This window comes from Hylobates moloch, unplaced genomic scaffold (assembly GCF_009828535.3).
Source record: "Hylobates moloch isolate HMO894 unplaced genomic scaffold, HMol_V3 SCAFFOLD_17, whole genome shotgun sequence".
In the NCBI taxonomy this organism is placed as follows: domain Eukaryota; kingdom Metazoa; phylum Chordata; class Mammalia; order Primates; family Hylobatidae; genus Hylobates; species Hylobates moloch.
In genome coordinates, this window is record NW_026652292.1 from 80,933,521 (window position 1) to 80,947,320 (window position 13,800).

Here is a 13,800-nt window from a genome sequence, read left to right on the forward strand (position 1 = left end):
ATGGCGCAGGCATATGATGTAATACCACGTGGCCACGACAATGAAGAGTTTTTAAAATTGACATACAACTATGTACACGGGAAATTTGTGTTAGAAAAAAGTAACTCACAGCAGTATGTCGCATGTATTTTCAATAACGGGAAGGAAAAGGAAGAGAATATCCAACAGGCTGTGCAAACAGAGTAACTCCACGAAAGGAAGCAGACTCTGAACTGCAGCTCCCCGCGTGGAGCGGGGCAGAGGCAGCGGCAGCATCTAAGGCTCTGACCCTTACAGGGCTGTTCGCATTGTGTCTGTGATTGCACCTTTGGGTATGCTATTACGAATAAACGGCGGAGAATGAGATGATGAGCACCCACCAACACACCGCACCGCAAGAACTAAAACTGCACCAACACGAGCGAGGCGCCGCGGCACCCCTCCCGGGAGAGGCCCCCCTGGCCCGGCGCTTGCTCGCGCTCCCGCTCGCCCTGGCTTGTCCTCCTACCTAGGGGCACGCGCCGCCCTGGACAGCAGACTGCGCTGCTCACGGGCTTGAGGCTTCTGTACTTTGCCTTTTTTATGAGCGCAGTTTTCAGATGTACTTCAGGTGATGCAGGTACCACTATCTCACTCAGATGTAGCTCTTGGGTATTCCAGTACACCCATAAGGTATTTCTCCATTCTCCTGTTAATGGTCTTATCTCATAAGAAACAGCTGAGAAGGAACTCACTCCCGCAAATCCACCCTTCTGCGGGCAGCAGTCCTCGAGTGCTGTGGTCTCAGGACTCCCGGGAGTACCTACAAACAACTGAGCACCTCAGCCAGCCTTTATCTTTGTAGGTTTCAGCTACTGATGTTTCTCATACCAGAAATTAAACTGAGGAATTTAAAAATATTTATTCATTTCAAAATTACACCAATCAATCCTTTACATATCACAAATAACATATTTTCATTTTTTAAATTTCCAAAATCCATTGTATGGAAATTTTAAGAATTTGGGTGCTGCTACTTAACCAGGTATTTTAATTAATATAATTAATTTAATTAATTAATATAACTTTGAGTCAGTTTGCAGAGACACAGAATTAAACACACTTGCCTTAAATGAACACAAGGCAATCATTTTTGATGACAGAAGCATTTCGAGATCCTGGGTTCTCTTTCACATCAACTCCTTTTGTTAGTCACAGGCCTGAATGCTTATCTCCATGAGAACCAGCTTGTGCTGGCTACAGACATTAGGCAGAGACAAAGAGCAAACTACACAAAAGGGAAAGCAGTCCACTTCCAAACATCATCTCACCCACTTCAAGAATTTCAGACCCTCGGCGAGTCTACAAGTAACTCAGCTCCCATTCCTTGCTCCTCCCCAGAGGAGGGAGAAGCTGACAAGGATGAGCTGGCACAAGGTCATCACCTGGGACGGTGTGCAGGGGGTTAAAGCTTTCCATCTCACCAAGGAGAGGTGGAAATGCTGAGCAACAAGGGGTCTGGCTCGCTGGTCTCCAGGCTTCCACAGGAGCAAGTGGCCACTGAGGGCGGAAACCTGGGCTGAGCCTGAGGACAGTGGGATGGAAGCGGCAGTAACAAAAGCGATGGGAAAGGACAGCAATGGAGAATCTAGTGGCAGTTAGGACACAGAACTGTTGGCCTTAGAGACCAACTTGTGACTAGATGCACTATTATACTTCTTCTAATCGTCAGCTTTTTTTGCATACAGGTTAAGAAAGGCTGGTGCCAGTAATTTAAAAGGGAACATTTAACATTCATGGAACCAGTAATAACTGTGTAGAGGGAATGCTGAAGATTCTTCTAGGGCTAAGAGCGAGTGCCTAAGCCAAGGACACCGTCGGCAGGGGCCCCTCCTCAGGCCTGGGCCACAGAGAGTGCTGGACACCACGCGCCTGCAGCCCACTGGAGAGAGGAGCTGACGGGGCTGTCCAGGCCAGAGCTGCTCCACAGCCACAGAAAACCCCGCCCTGGGGTGCAGGCAAGCCAAGGCGGGCTCAAAAGGAGAAGCTGGGGGTGAGATGCCCTTGAGGGGTGTTGAAGACGGGTACATACAGATGCTGGGTAGCCTAACGGGGCACTATGCCAGGCACCAAGGCATTTCTTCTCAGCGCCAAACCCACCCTGCCGTGCCCAGCTTCTGATCCTGGCACTGGGCCTTGAAGACCACATGGCTCCTGCCCAGGGGCTCAATATTCAGCACTGGGCACGGGCACTGCCTCCCAGGTGGTGTGGGGTGGACTGGCGCGTGAGGGTCCCACATCGTTTTTCCTGGGGACTGGGGGCAGCCACCAATCCTCACCCGGAGCTGCTTCACTCTCACAGCTGCGATGGACTCACGGTCCTGTCAGATAAGGCCCCTACTCTGGGTATCTAAGCCTCCCACGCCCACTTTTCTAGACTCAGCCCCTTTCCACACTGAAGACCTTAGCCTTTCTTTTCTGTCTTTCAGCAGCTAACCTTCTTTTCCTTTGTTAACAATTCTGTATACTGAATTTCTCCTGTTCAAATTACTGCTGCGTTTCCTGTCTCCTGGCTGGATGCTGACTGATTCCACCTGAGTTTGTGCAAAGTAAGGCCCTGAAGTCCCCGTCACTAAGAATCCGGAGTCACGTGAAGCTTGCCGCCTGACACCGCGGCACCCTCCAGGGGCCTCCTCTGCTCTCTCCCTCCCTGTGCCCATTCTGCTGCTGCTTCTAACTTCCAGGCACTTCCTGCATCCCTGCCGGCCCCTTCTCTCAGCACAGGCCAGCGTCCAGGTGGGACCCTGATCGCTGCGGACGGTCACGGCCACCTTCAAAGCTCTGCAGATCTGCCCACAGCGACGTCCGGACCCATCTTGTGGCCACCTCATGACCCCTGGAAGCTTCTGCTGCTCTAACGGGGGAGGCTATGGGATCAGATTCACCTAACTACGCAGGGGGGCCCACTTGGCAAAGTAGACAGCAACAGATAAACCTCAAGAGATTATAGCAGGACCCCATAAAACACAACACGTTACTACCTGTTTATTTTTAGATAGTGTGTCACGCCACACTATGAAGGCCACTCCAAATCCCACATAGGAGTGTCTCTGTGGGAAGCGACACGGAGCGCCAGGGCTGTCTTGGTCCCAGCACTCACATGCCCTGTGACTGAGCAAGTCACCTGACAGTCAAACCTCAATCGCCTGGCCTGATGGCCTCAGGATTCCTATCAAGGTAAGGATGCACTCTGCAAAGCAGTGACCGCCGCACTGTTATTTCCAACCCTGAGGACATGCTGGCTCCCCTTCTGCTGTGCTCCAGTGTGGGTGGGAACAGCCAGGACCCTCATCTTCATTGCAAAGAAGCCCAAGGCTGGCATCACAACCCGGCCTATTCCCCCATGTCACCCGCCCCAAGGAGGAGTCCATTCACTGGTGGGATGTGGATGACAGCGTTATCTGTCTCTCAGGTCCACTGAGGACCATAAGCACCACTGTCAATCATCTAAAATGGCATCATACTCCCCACTGTCCAGGTCATTTTGAATTTCAAAGAGAAAGCAGGTGAAGGTGCCCTGTAATCCACAAACAACCACATAAACACCAGTGTCAACCTTCACTACACCACAGCAGTGGAGAAAACACAGTTTTAAATATGTACTCAAAGAGATGAGGAATCTCCTGATTCCAAAGAACATTCTCAACACTTTCCAGGGCCCTTCACCTCCCCATCCCTGCCCAATACAGGCAGCCCACACTGAGGCCAGCTCCCTGGCAGTGGCCCTGCCCCACCACCTACAGGCTCCACGGAGAAGTGAGGTGAGGCCCAGGGCGGGCAGGAGGGCCCCTCCCTGAGAATCCAGCCCAGGGCTCAGATCAAGAGACAGGGAAAGGCTGGGCGCGGTGGCTCACGCTTGTAATCCCAGCACTTTGGGAGGCCGAGGCGGGCGGATCACGAGGTCAGGAGATCGAGACCACGATGAAACCCCGTCTCTACTAAAAATACAAAAAAATTAGCCGGGCGTGGTGGCAGGCGCCTATAGTCCCAGCTACTCGGAGAGGCTGAGGCAGGAGAATGGCGTGAACCCGGGAGGCGGAGCTTGCAGTGAGCCGAGATTGCACCACTGCACTCCAGCCTGGGCAACAGAGCGAGACTCCGTCTCAAAAAAAAAAGAGAGACAGGGAAAAACAGCAGCAGCCCACGCAGCTGCAGAACGACTCCTCTAAGGAGGCTGAGGCCAGGCACGTGTGGCTCATGCCTGTAATCCCAGCACTCTGGGAGGCTGAGGCAGGAGGAGGATCTCTTGAGCTCAGGAATTCAAGACCAGCCTGGGCAACATGGCAAAATTCCATCTTTACAAAACATATAAAAATTAGCCGGGCATGGTAGCAAGTGCCTGTAGTCCCAGCTACTCCGGAGGCTGAGGTGGGAGGATCACTTGAGCCCAGGAGCGGGGGCTGCAGTGAGCTATGATCGACCCACTGCACTTGAGCCTGGACAACAGAGCCAGACCCTGTCCCCAAAAAGAAAGAGGAGGTTGAAAATCCATAAGATTACAAGTGCTTTTAAAAAAACAAAATTCTATGCTTACATGCATCAAAATGTTATCAGTGATCATTCTGAGGAGATAAAACGAGAAATCTGTTCTTCCTCCGTTTTTTAAATTTTATTTTATTTTAGAGTCAGAGTCTCGCTCTGTCACCCAGGCTGGAGTGCAGTGGCTGCAACATAGCTCACAGCAGTCTTGAACTCCTGGGCTCAAGCGAGCCTCCTGCCTCAGCCTCCAAAGCACCGAGTTACAGGCATGTGCCGTGGCACTCGGCTCCTTCCTCGCCTTTAAATGCTCTCTCAGGTGCCACATTTCATCATGGAAAACACTAGCCCTGGGAGGGGGAATTAAGTAGAAATATTCATCAAACACGGCCTTTCCCACTCCCTGGCCCTGCCTACCCAGCCAGCAGCCTTAGAGGGTCTTCTTAGGATAGTCTCAGGATGTGAACAAACACTAAAAAGGTGTCTTTACATCGTAAACAGCCGGAGTAGTTTCTCTGAAACAAAGGGAGCTAAGTGCCCACCCCCATCACCTGTCACAACAGCCCTGGCTCCAAACACAGCACCCGACCGCACAGCCCCACACGGCAGCGCCGCCTCCTGCTGGAGGAAGTCCTTCCAGAGGGTTCCCTGCACCCAACCGCACAGGCACAGCCCCGCACACTCCCACACGGCAGCACTGCCTCCTGCTGGACAAAGTCCTTTCCAGAGGGTTCCCAGCTTTGCTCATTTACTCTCTTTCCTGCTCCAAACTTAGCTCCTAAAGGAAGGCAGGGCCCCCAAAATGATGCTGATGGGTCCAGGTCTTTGAGGCAGCACTACACACCTTGAGGTACCCCTCAGTGAGCAGGCGGCATGTGGCTCCCCAGGCCCACTGCGGAGTCCAGCTGGTGTTTTACACAGCAGGATATTCCCCATGGAGGAACCAGCACGAGGAACTAGCTTTCGGTGCTTCAAGAATATTCTCACCTCAAGAGGGGTGTGGGACACTGGGATGAAGATCCTGGGGTCAGACCTAAAATGGGCTTCAAGAGGCCACAGGGACAGAGCAAGGGAGGAGCAGGAAGGGGAGGAAGGGCCTTATCCTGAGCTCTGAGACGACAACTTCCCTTTCGCCACCACCTGTCCTACCCAGATGTCCTGCCCAGGACCAGCCATCAGAGCCAGAACCAGAACCAAGGACTCGAACAGGGCAGGGGGCAAGGGGTCCCAGCAAGACACAGTCCACAGCCCAGAGGCAACTCAGACACCCTGTGATGGCCACAGAGGCCACAGGGCCAGCAGGAGGAAGCCAAGACTCTCCGTGTGGAGGCTAAGTGAGGAGGCCGGGCCTCTGTGCTGAGGCTGCTAAGTGAGGAGGCCGGGCCTCCGTGCTGAGTGGCTCCTGGCAGGCTTACCTTTTTATCTTCCTTAGTCTTTCGAACATTTCGATGGGGACCAAAAATGCTTTGCATTCCAAAGGCCTTCCTGGACCACTCCCTCTTCGGGGCGCTCAGCGGGGGCTGCGCGAAGCTACCCTCCACCCTGTAGCGGTCTGCGGGGATCTTGCTCATAGGAGGGGGCAGTGTGCCGCAGTTAACGCTGGACCAGCCGTCGGTGGAATCTGTGTAAGAGTCCTGGTCACTGGCGTGTCCGCACTGCCACTCCCGGAGCACGTGGACCGGGAGCCAGCGCTGGTTGAAACCACAGCCAGCGCCCACGGTGCCCCTCTTGGAAGGGGGGACTGAGCTCCTCAAGGAAGCTGGGGGCACCTCCACAGGAGAGGCCGGTCCTAGGTGCTTGTTTAGGTCCCGGAACCTGTCAGTCTGATGAGTGGCCTCAAATGGGGGGCTCCCTTCGGGGTCCGGACAGAAGGGCCCAGTCCAGGGAGCACCCCAGGGCTGGGCACCCCTCCCACCCACACCGTCCCACGTGCTGCCTCCAGGGCCGTGTCTGCTCGAGCTCCCACCCAGGTCCACCACAAGGACCCGGTTGCTCTTCTCCTCCTGGTGGAAGTTCCCGATGCCGCTGTCACTGTTGCTGCTGGTGCTGTTGTTCTGGTGGGCGTCAGCATCCCCGTCCAGAAAGGCGCGGGCCCGCATGCCTTCAATCAGCTCACCCATGTCTCGGTACAGGACAGAGATGAACTGCAGGACGGGCAGGGAGGACGCCGGGAATTCCAGACAGCCATTGGTGTCCGGGTCGGCCGTGCACTCAAACCCAAACCGCCGAGCAATGCCTTGGTGGATCTTGTGATTAAACAAGTCTGGGTCCACCATGAACACATGGCAGGAAGTCCGCAGGGCGCCCTCCTCCTCCTGGGCCAGGCTCCCGTCGTCATTCGTCTGCATGGTCACCAACCCGAAAAATCGCCGGTCGTCCGGGCACACGGCGCTGAAGGCCAGCTTCTCAGCCGGGTACTCAGCCACGACCCCAGCCCTGTCAGTGCTCAGCTGCACACAGTCGTGCATGATCTTCATGGTCACCAGCGAGTGGATTTTCTGCTCTGCCCGCAGGCGCCGCATGCAGCCGCGGATGGCTTGCAAGCTGTCGGACTCCAGGTTGGAGCTCGTGGAAGGAAGCTCAATGGAGCCTAAGTAGCCCACGATCATCGCCACGTTTAAAATACCTGCATCCAGTGCAAAATCGTCCTGACTTTCTAGTCCAATGCTGAAAACCGAATCATCATGAATAACTTTTGATATTTCCTCCTTAGAAAGCATGTTGGGATTTGGATTATTTAAACCTTCATGTCCAACATCAAATCGAGTTGCGGCCGACTCCGAAAGGGATCTTTGTTTCAATTTCAAGGGCTCTGAACTGCTCGCACAAAGGCTCGGGTTTTCAAAAATCATATTGAAAATTCCACCAGACTGCATTTCCTCCACGACTCGCTCTGCTCTGTTTATACCTAGTGCTTTAGAATCCAGCTTGGGCTTCAGCCAGCCTTTTCCTTCATAGAGTCCCCCTTCTTCGTCACTGGAACAGGATTCCAAGCGGCTGGCGCCTTCAGCAATCACCATGTGCAGGACACCAGAGCACTTCCCAATTAATTTCACTACATCTTCATGAGACGCTTTTTTCACGTTGATTTCATTGACAGCAAGTATCTGGTCTCCAGCTCGGAGGCCCACAAAATCCGCAGGGCTCCCTCTCATGACGCAGCTGAGCACACAGGGCGCCTGTCCCGAAAGCGTGAATCCGTAGCCGGCCCTCCCCCGGGCAACCTCCACACTCCGCACCCTCGGGGGCGCCGGCCCAGGCAATGGGCGTTTGGACGCCTCCCCAGCTCTAAACATTCTGATGAGCTTCCAAGACCAAGAGCAGGTCTCATTGTTCCCTTGGAGCCATATTTCAGGGAATGCTTGATGCTACCATGTTTGCTTCTTCAAACAGTGCCCTAAGAAAGAGAAATGAACAGCTCATTATTAAAGAGCCCATCTTTCTCCACCGCTCACTGGTATTACCTAAACACAAAAAGATAATTCATAACAAAAACCACCACAGAAAGAGCCTCTAAGTGTCTATAGATAATAAATCTTCAAGTCAGGCTAAGAAACTTCCTTTCGGAGTGGAAAATGTCTCCCATGCGCGTGAGGATGCAGGACTGCTTCCCAGCGCCGCTTCCACACCCTGTTTGGGTGGAAAGAGCCCCTTGCTAATCAAAGTGTGGTCCGTGGACTGGCAGCCTGTCTGAAAGGCAGACTCTCGGGCTCCATGCAGAAGAAACACACCCGAACCCACGTTTCACAGGATGGCGGAGTCCAAGCGTGAGAAGCAAGACCTGCTACAGGCTTCAGGTTCAAAGGCACCTGCGGAACACTGAGTCTAACCCTTTAGTTGATCACAAATCCCCTCACATAGAGTTTTCCCTCAGGAGAGGGGTCACCTAATATTCCATGACCCTCCCACATTAGTTTACTTTGAATATACTGTGTGGGGGAAAATGTATTAACCTGAAACAACCTCAATCAATACTGCAGAGGCCACCCAACAGGCTAGATAAAAACCACCACCAAAAAAAGCAAAGAAATGTCATATTAACTCAATTCTTCCAGAAGGTATAAAAGTATTGGCTGTCATTGAGAACAAGCTTGTCAGTGGTCCGCGGATCACCCCCAGGCCAGTGATTCCCTAGGATTCCCAGGACTTAGCGCAAAGGTGCACTCACAGCTGAGATTCATTACAGCAAAAGGATTCCACACAAAATCAGCAAGGGCAGATGCCCATGGGGCGATGTCCCAAGGAAACCAGGCTCGAGCTTCCAGAATTCTCTCCCAGCGGGGTCGCGCAGGACGCACTTAACTCCCCGCACCGGGAGCCATGACAACACGTGTGCAGTGTCATCACCAGGGAAGCCCGCTAGAGATTCGGTGCCAGGGTTTTTACTGGGGGCTGGGCACATGGGCACCCTCTGCCTGCCTTGTGCCCAGACTCTGGACTCCCAGAAGAAAGGAAGGTTCTCAGCACAAACCTTGTTGCCCACACAAGCAGCTGAGCACAGGAAGCCCCTCCTCACTGAGGGTGGTGGGCCCCGTCCTGACACTAGCCAGGGGCCTGCCTTGCACACAGACCTCCCAGGATGGTCTCAGGCCTGCTGGGTAGTCTCTTCTGCAAGACTCTTTAAAGATCACTCTAAAAAGCAATACAGTAAGTGATTGTGAAGATGCAAAATAGAATAGAGGGTATGTTTTTTAAAGAAATAATTGTTTTAGGCCAGGCGCGGTGGCTCACGCCTGTAATCTCAGCACTTTGGGAGGCTGAGGCAGGCGGACCACGAGGTCAGGAGATCAAGACCATCCTGGCTAACACGGTGAAACCTTGTCTCTACCAAAAATACAAAAAAAAATTAGCTGGGCGTGGTGGCGGATGCCTGTAGTCCCAGCTACTCAGGAGGCTGAGGCAGGAGAATGGCGTGAACTCAGGAGGCGGAGCTTGCAGTGAGCTGAGATCGTGCCACTGAACTCCAGCCTGGGCGACAGAGCGAGCCTCTGTCTCAAAATATAAAATAAAATAAAATAAAGAAATAATTGTTTTAAAGTTAATAACTTCTAATAGAAGAGATTTTTGTGTCTTGGGATAAAGTTTCCAGCAATAGGATCATAAACAGATTTGAAGTAATTTACACACATAAAAGCTACAGAACTAGATAAAGTGGAAAGGCTATTACTAGGTGACTCCAAAAGTGGCTTCAGTGATGACAAAACACGGACATACAACATGCGTACTTAGTAAAATTATGTTTTGATGGAAAAGAGTAAAAAATGAATATAAATTACATTACTCAATATCTAAGTAGTACTGTATTAATAATTTAAATATTAGGACTGGGCATTTAACTATTTAATGTTCATTATTAAAAAATAAATAAATAAATGTAAAAGTTGGCCAAGAAACACGTCTGGGGATCTTCTTAAGAGGTGTGACAGGCTGGCTGATGGCCCCGATACACTCACATCCTCACTCCCAAGCTTTTGGATGGCTCCTCCCATCCACGTGACCGCGTGAAGGCTCTAGAGATGGGGAGAGTGTCAGGTGCGCCTGTGTGAGCCTGGGGTCAGAGCCAGAGGGGACGGCCACGTGAGGAAGGATGCAGAGACCACCGGGATTCAAGGATGGGTCTCGAGCCCAGGCAGACTGGCAGGCGGTCACCTCCAGAAGCTGGAAAGATGAAGGAAGCAGACTGAAAGTCGCCAGAGGAACCAGCTCTGCCACACCTGCCATCAGCCAGGTCACACTGACTGCAGACACGAGGCCCCTGAAAACGCAGGAGAATGAATACGCGCTGTCTTAAGCCCCCCGGTTTGTAGTAATTTCTTTCAGCAACCCTAGGAAACAAATACAAGGGGGAATCACTTTGTCACGGGTGAGGGGAGAGGGAAAGCAGGACATGTGTGAAACGGTCTCACTAAAGCATGCTCAGAAAAGCATCTGGTTCGTGGTAGATGTCACGCAACAAAGGTGCTGCTGTTCCCGTTACAGCAAGTGCCAGCTATCACTGTGATCGGCCCCAGGACAGCAGGTCATGAAGCCTTGATGGCTTCCTTGGGGAACAGAACATCTCTCGGCTTTCTCTTCCAAACAGGAATACACGCTGCCTCAATGAAAGACAGGACTTCCCAGTTTATTCGCACCATCCGCCTCACACTGTGTGACATAATGATGGATGATGTCTTCTATGCAATCCACTCAATTTTTCTACTAGACTCTTACTGTCATGGGCCTCTGCTTATTAAAAAGAAATGGTTTGTAACTCATGTAAGTAATATCTTATTATCTATAATCACGTTTATTTGTTTTTATTTTTTAGAGACAGGGTCTTACTCCATTGCCCAGACAGGGGTGCAGTGGCACAGTCATTGCTCGGTGCAGCTTCAAACTCACTCCTGGGCTCAAGCCATACCGAGCACACCCCCATACTCGGCTAACTTTTTTTTTTTTTTTTTGGAGAAAACTGTATTGAGATATTTTAAGTCATTTATCTAATATAAAACCAGTTTGCATTGTTTCAGCTTGTCTTCCTTGGAACCTGTGGTTGCCCTTCACCTCCTTCTGGCAATTTAAATTGCTCTGATTTCGGCAGAATCTTCTCCGGACATCAGGACCATCTCCACATTCATCCCAGTCTTTGAGACAGCTCCCGGAGATCAGCTTCCTGGTCAAGCACAAGAATCTCAGCGGCACCGTGATCTTCCTCTCTCTCCTGGCCAGGTGTAGGACCCCGACTTTCAGGTGGTGGTTCCTCTCGTTGAGGCTGTTCATCACTGGGCTCAAGCACAGGCCCAGTTAGCTCAGGAGGCTGCAGATACCGTCTTGGTCTAAGCCTACATGCTGATCTTCCTTGCCAACTCATATTTCACACAGCTGCTTCCCAGTAGTGGGTAAAGAGTCTAGAACGCAGGAACGCAACCCTCACACCCTGGCAGGTCCACAGTGTTCACCACGTGGGCGAAGGGGCCAAGGAGAAGACACCCAGTGAACCTTGGCTAATGTTTTAATTTTTCTGCAGACGAGGTCTCACTATGTTGCCCAGACTAGTCTCGAACTTCTGACCTCAAGCAATCCTCCCACCTTGGCCTCCCAAAATAATCACTTAAGTTCAGCTTACAGTTTAATTTTTCTTTAAACTGTATCAATTAATAGTAAAGCTAGCAGAACAGACAGTGAAATTCAGAAGACCACGGGGTACTGGATTCCAGCTGAACTTCATTACACCATCGGGGCTACCAGTAAGAACACCCGCTCCCAAGCCCCTGCACCTCCCAGGGACTCGGACTTAGTAAGTCTGGGGCAAGGCCAGGAAGCTCCAACTCCCCCCCACACACCTTCCAGCTAACTCTGAAACACCCTGAGTCGAGATCATCTAACCTAGCCTCTTCATTGTGTGAAAAAGGGAACAAGGTCCAGCCAGAAGTAATTCATCCAAGCCCTGAGGCACAGATGAGATGTGACACGAAGGTCCCCACTTGCCACACAGCACTGCCGCCTCCCATCAGGAGTCACCGACCATGTCACACAGGCTGAGTGTCCCTTAGAAGAGATTTTTGGGACCTGAAGTGCTGTGGATTTTTTCTGATCTTGGAACGTCTGTATATACGTAATGAGATATGTTTGGATAGGACCCAGGTCTGAACAGGAAATTCATTTATGTTTCATATACACCTGATACACACAGCCTGAGGGTAATTTTGTGCAGTATTTTTGATAATTTTGTGCATGAAACAAGGTTTGTGTACACTGACCCATGAGAAAGCAAAGGTGTCACTAGCTCAGCTATGCCTGAGGCGTCACATTGGTGTCAAAAGATTTCCGATTCTGGAGCATCTGGATTAGGGATGCTCAACCCGTACTGTTGCTCCTTCACTCATTCATCATTAAAAACTCACGGTGTAAAGAGGACAGTAAAACAAAACAAACAAAAAAAAACTCAGGGTGATCTAGAAATAAATATTGCTCCCATGACACTTTTCTATTCCTTTCCAAAGTTAAAACCTCCTATAAAAGGTCCTATTCTGATAAACTCCTCCACTCATGCCAGGCAGCACCCCAGACCTGCAGGTACAGAGATGGGTCCTAGCCCTGAGCTACGATGCAGCAGGCCCCGTGCGAGGCAGGGCCGGAAAGACCAAGCCAGCACCCGTCCGCACTGACCGTGCACACAGTGCGAGGCGAGAGAGAAGCCGTCCTCCGAGGGCAGGGAGAGTCTGGGCGCACCGAGGAGAAGAGAGTGAGGCACAAGAACAGCACAACATCAGCAATCACAGCCTCCAGGGTGACCCCACGGGCTGCAGTGGTGGCCGCCACTGCCAGGAATTGCTGTGCAGCGCATGTCATCCTAAACACCATCACTCTGAGGAAGGCTCTGTTACAATTCTCGCGTGCAGATGAGGGAGTGGGGGCACAGAGAAGCCAAGTAACTTGTCTACCAGCACACAGCCAATTAACAGCAAAGGCGGATTTGAACCCGGGCTATTCTTGGCTTACCCACACTTACGTGGATTCATAGAGGAAGGGCCTGAGACAGCAAGACACCACGCCACCTTCTCCAGCTGGGACCTGCCCCCGCAGGCACCTGCCCACCTCACACCCTCCCATAGTCATCATGTCCCAGCAGCCTCCCACCACCACCACCACCTCACAGTGCCCACAGCTGCCAAACACCCACCCAGCACCCCCTCTTCCACCACATCAGGGACACACACCAGATGATCTGATGCCTGCCCCCCAAGACACACCCATGCAGACCCGCACTGGCCATCCCCGCATCCAGCCACCTCCACCATGCACCTGAGGGGCCCTCCAAGTCCCTGGCCACTCTTCCCAGACCTTCCCTGGACTCAGACCAGCGTGGACCTGCCCGCCCTGGACACAGCAGGACATGGTACCAAAGGGAGTGAGCTGGCAGATTCTGGAATCACCAAGGCCACTTCCAGGCCATTTTACTGAGCCACCGGTCAATACCTCTCCACACTTCCCTTCTTGGGGTGTGGCGTGGACTGGAGACAGCCCTTGCCTTGGCCTCCCAGGCTCCAGTTCCTCTCCTGCTCGGTTCCCCTCAGAGGACACCTGCCATTTCCCGGGTCCCAGCTCCTCCCCTGCACGGTTCCCCTCAGCAGACACCTGCCATTCCCAGGTCCCAGATCCTCCCCCGCACAGTTCCCCTCAGCAGACACCTGCCATTCCCAGGTCCCAGCTCCTCCCCCGCACAGTTCCCCTCAGCAGACACCTGCCATTCCCCGGGTCCCAGCTCCTCCCCTGCACGGTTCCCCTCAGCAGACACCTGCCATTCCCAGGTCCCAGATCCTCCCC

General features: G+C 52.4%; 1 protein-coding gene and 1 pseudogene across 5 annotated transcripts in view; both read right to left on the reverse strand.

The window, feature by feature from the left end:
• The window catches only part of RGS12 (regulator of G protein signaling 12), a 144,963-nt gene that overhangs the window by 114,297 nt on the left and 16,866 nt on the right, over positions 1 to 13,800 (reverse strand). For 2 of the 5 annotated variants that reach the window (XM_058430173.1, XM_058430175.1), the window contains exons 2-3: positions 8,966 to 9,126; positions 5,910 to 7,891 (exon numbers count right to left, since the gene is read on the reverse strand). The exons of 1 other annotated variant lie outside the window; for it this stretch is intronic. In XM_058430173.1, the coding sequence (XP_058286156.1) occupies positions 5,910 to 7,790 (1,881 nt within the window). In that variant the 5' untranslated portion in view covers positions 7,791 to 7,891; positions 8,966 to 9,126. The remainder of the gene's footprint in view (positions 1 to 5,909; positions 7,892 to 8,965; positions 9,127 to 13,800) is intronic. 2 more of the 5 variants (XM_032135461.2, XM_058430174.1) reach the window with 1 other exon arrangement.
• Positions 11,000 to 11,344, reverse strand: LOC116456697 (X antigen family member 3-like; annotated as a pseudogene).